Source organism: Pyrgilauda ruficollis, unplaced genomic scaffold (genome assembly GCF_017590135.1).
Source record: "Pyrgilauda ruficollis isolate IOZ18807 unplaced genomic scaffold, ASM1759013v1 scaffold1897, whole genome shotgun sequence".
NCBI classification, from domain to species: domain Eukaryota; kingdom Metazoa; phylum Chordata; class Aves; order Passeriformes; family Passeridae; genus Pyrgilauda; species Pyrgilauda ruficollis.
The window spans coordinates 1-3,035 of record NW_024518062.1 but is presented as its reverse complement, the minus strand read 5'-3'; the positions used below and the strand labels follow the sequence as shown (position 1 = coordinate 3,035).

Below are 3,035 nucleotides of genomic sequence, written 5' to 3'. Positions count from 1 at the left end.
TGGTGATGGGGCAGTGCCTGTTGAAATGGGGAAGAAAATGAAATCCAAGCTGACATAGAAGTAGAAGGAGACTGATGGGAAAGGCTCAGCGTAGTAGAGGTGATAGGGAAGAAGACAACAAAGGTGATAGAGAAGGGGGAAGAGAAGGAGAAAATAGAAAATGAGAAGAAGGGGAAATAGGAATAGGAAGATGGGAAATAGTATGTGAAATGAAAGAGAAATTGAAAGACAAACACAAAGAGAAATACAGAAAGACAAAGGCAAACAGAAAAACACACTGAGAAAGAGAGAGAGAAAGACAAAGGCAAAGGCAAAGACAAAGGCAAAGACAAAGGCAAAGACAAAGACAAAGACAAAAAGATGATGGAATTCAAAGTACAGGCCATAAGGAGAAGTAAGCCCCTTGTTTGATATCAGCCCCAAGTTGTTCGCCAGGGGCACGGAAGCACAAGGGGCTGGCGCCCTGGCAGTCTTTGCCTCCACATGGCTCCCAATGATGCAGGAAAATGCTGCTCTTCCACAGATTGGTTGGTGGTCTGTAAAGTTCCAGGGCTTCAACTCCTACAAATGGGAGTTGCCAGCCTTCAGAAATGTTTTTCAAGATTTGCTGCAGCCCGTGTCTGTTGAAAGCTGCCAGGGCTGGGTGATCTGCCCAAAGACAAATCTGCCTGGCAACTACGGTGGTGAGAGATTGCCCTGGCTGGGCTCTCTGTGCTCAAGGGAAGGCCAAGAAAGCCCTGCCCTCCACCCTGAACCCTGACAGTAACAAGCGAGAGGCAGGAATTGGATGCAGGATTGTTTTATTCAAGCACAGCAAAAACAAATTAGACACAGACATAGGAGGCACAGCTTGGATCCCTCCACAGGCGTCCTGGGGTCTGCCCCTTCAGGCTCATCCTTGGCAGGCGCTGCTGCCAAGACCAACAAGAGCCCAGAGGGATCATGGAGGAGGCAGGAATGTGGACATAGGCCAGAGAAATGAGGTGGAGAGGGGGACTAGTGAGAGGGGCAGGGGAAGAGAACAGGGAGGAGGAGTGAGGCTGAGGCAGCTAAAGGACTGGCAGGTAGATGATGGTGTCTCTAGCAGGGCCCGCAGGTGTCCCAGAGCTTCTTGCTGTAGCGGGGCAGGGCGCAAGGGCTGCAGGTGGGAGCAGCGTAGGCTCTGCCAAAGGTGCAGAGGCCCCCTGAGGCCTGGGTGGCGCCGGCACGGTAGAGGCCGCCCAGCCCCAGGGAGCCGGCAAAGGCCGGTGCTCCGGAGGAGCCCACCACGGCCTGCTGGGGGAAGGAGCTGAGGATGGGGCCGGGGAAGGTGACCACCACGGGTGGTGGCTGGATGAAGGCAGAGGAGTCGGGGCACTGGCGGGCGCACAGCTCGTTGCAGCTCTCAGCGATGGGCTGGGGCACAGCCACGCTGGTTCTGGGGGGGCACAGGTCCGCGCTGGTTTTCGGGGGGCACAGGTCGTAGCAGGACATCTTGGCGTGGGATCCGAGAGTGCTCTGCAAGAGAGGGCAGCCATGGCAGAAGAGCAGCCCAGGGCAGCACCTGAGCCACAGGGGCCAAGGCTGGAGCAGGGAGCTGAGAGCAGAAGTGCTCGCACACTTACCCTTGTTCCCGAGGAGGAGAAGGTGGCCAGGGCAGTGCTTGGTCCAGTCTGGCCCTGGCAGGGCTTTTATAGCAGCCCCAGCATTGCTCATATCCAGCCAGGCCAATCTGCAGAGGGGATACTCCCTGCTGCTGCTGCTGCTGACTCCAGGGCTGTGCGGCCCCTGCCCCTCCCTGACTCAGCATCCCCCAGGTGCCAGCCCAGCACATGCCGCTGCCCAAGAGATCTTGTCCTTCCTGCCACATCAGATACTTGATAGCAGGGATGGCGCCCAGGAATGGGCACCAGGAATCCCTGTCAGGGGCTGGAGCATGTGATGCAGGGGTGTTGAGAGCCTTCAGCCTAGAGGAGGTCTGTGCATCACAGGACAGCCCAGCCGAACCAGACCATATCTGCCTGCTTCACTGCCCTGGAACTTCCATCAGGCTGGGAGGAGAGACTACTTCTGCTAGGCCTGATCTTTGTAGGGCAAAACGGAGACATGTCCGTCTAGCCCAGGATGATTCCATCCCTGCCCCACACCTCTGGACCATTAAAGGTGTTCCTGGAGCCCATTCCTTTGTGTCATCCCTGCCATGGCTGCCCTCTCTTGCAGAGCACCCTCGGATCCCACGCCAAGATGTCCTGCTACGACCTGTGCCCCCCGAAAACCAGCAGGGACCTGTGTCCCCCCAGAACCAGCGTGGCTGTGCCCCAGCCCATCGCTGAGAGCTGCAACGAGCTGTGCGCCCGCCAGTGCCCCGACTCCTCTGCCTTCATCCAGCCACCACCCGTGGTGGTCACCTTCCCCGGCCCCATCCTCAGCTCCTTCCCCCAGCAGGCCGTGGTGGGCTCCTCCGGAGCACCGGCCTTTGCCGGCTCCCTGGGGCTGGGCGGCCTCTACGGTGCCGGCGCCACCCAGGCCTCGGGGGGCCTCTGCACCTTTGGCAGAGCCTACGCTGCTCCCGCCTGCAGCCCTTGCGCCCTGCCCCGCTACAGCAAGAAGCTCTGGGACACCTGCGGGCCCTGCTAGAGCCACCAGCAACAGCCGCAAACCCCGGTGGTTGCCTCAGCCCAGCATGGAGAAGCTGAGCTCTGCACAAGCTGCCCTGGCCTCCTGCAACCCGTGACACCTGGCCTTCCATCCCTTTCCCAGCCTTTCCTGCCCTTTGGGGCTCAATAAAATTTTCTTGCATTCACCTCCTCTCTTTTTGCCTTCTTTTCCCAAGTCATGAAGACCCTTGGGGATGGGGAATTCTGTGAGTGTGAGGGGAAGTGATGTCGCTGGGAAAACGGAAAATGGAATGAGAAAGCCAAGGAAAAATAGAATTGGGAATGTTACATTGGATGTTAAAGTGGAGAAGGAAATGGCATCAGAGGGGAAGTGGTCGGATATAAAGGAAGGAAGTGGGAATTTTCATGGAAGGAGAAGGAGATGGAGATGGAGAAGGA

At 57.5% G+C, this 3,035-nt stretch overlaps 2 protein-coding genes across 2 annotated transcripts; one reads left to right on the top strand and one right to left on the bottom strand.

The window, feature by feature from the left end:
- Nucleotides 1-1,080: 1,080 nt before the first annotated feature.
- LOC121352482 (scale keratin-like) lies at nucleotides 1,081-1,473 on the bottom strand. The gene has a single exon (XM_041465464.1). The coding sequence runs from the start codon at nucleotides 1,471-1,473 to the stop codon at nucleotides 1,081-1,083; it is 393 nt and encodes a 130-aa protein (XP_041321398.1).
- A 750-nt stretch (nucleotides 1,474-2,223) lies between these two features.
- LOC121352481 (scale keratin-like) lies at nucleotides 2,224-2,616 on the top strand. The gene has a single exon (XM_041465462.1). It carries the CDS (start codon nucleotides 2,224-2,226, stop codon nucleotides 2,614-2,616), a length of 393 nt encoding a protein of 130 aa, XP_041321396.1.
- The last annotated feature ends 419 nt before the right edge of the window (nucleotides 2,617-3,035 follow it).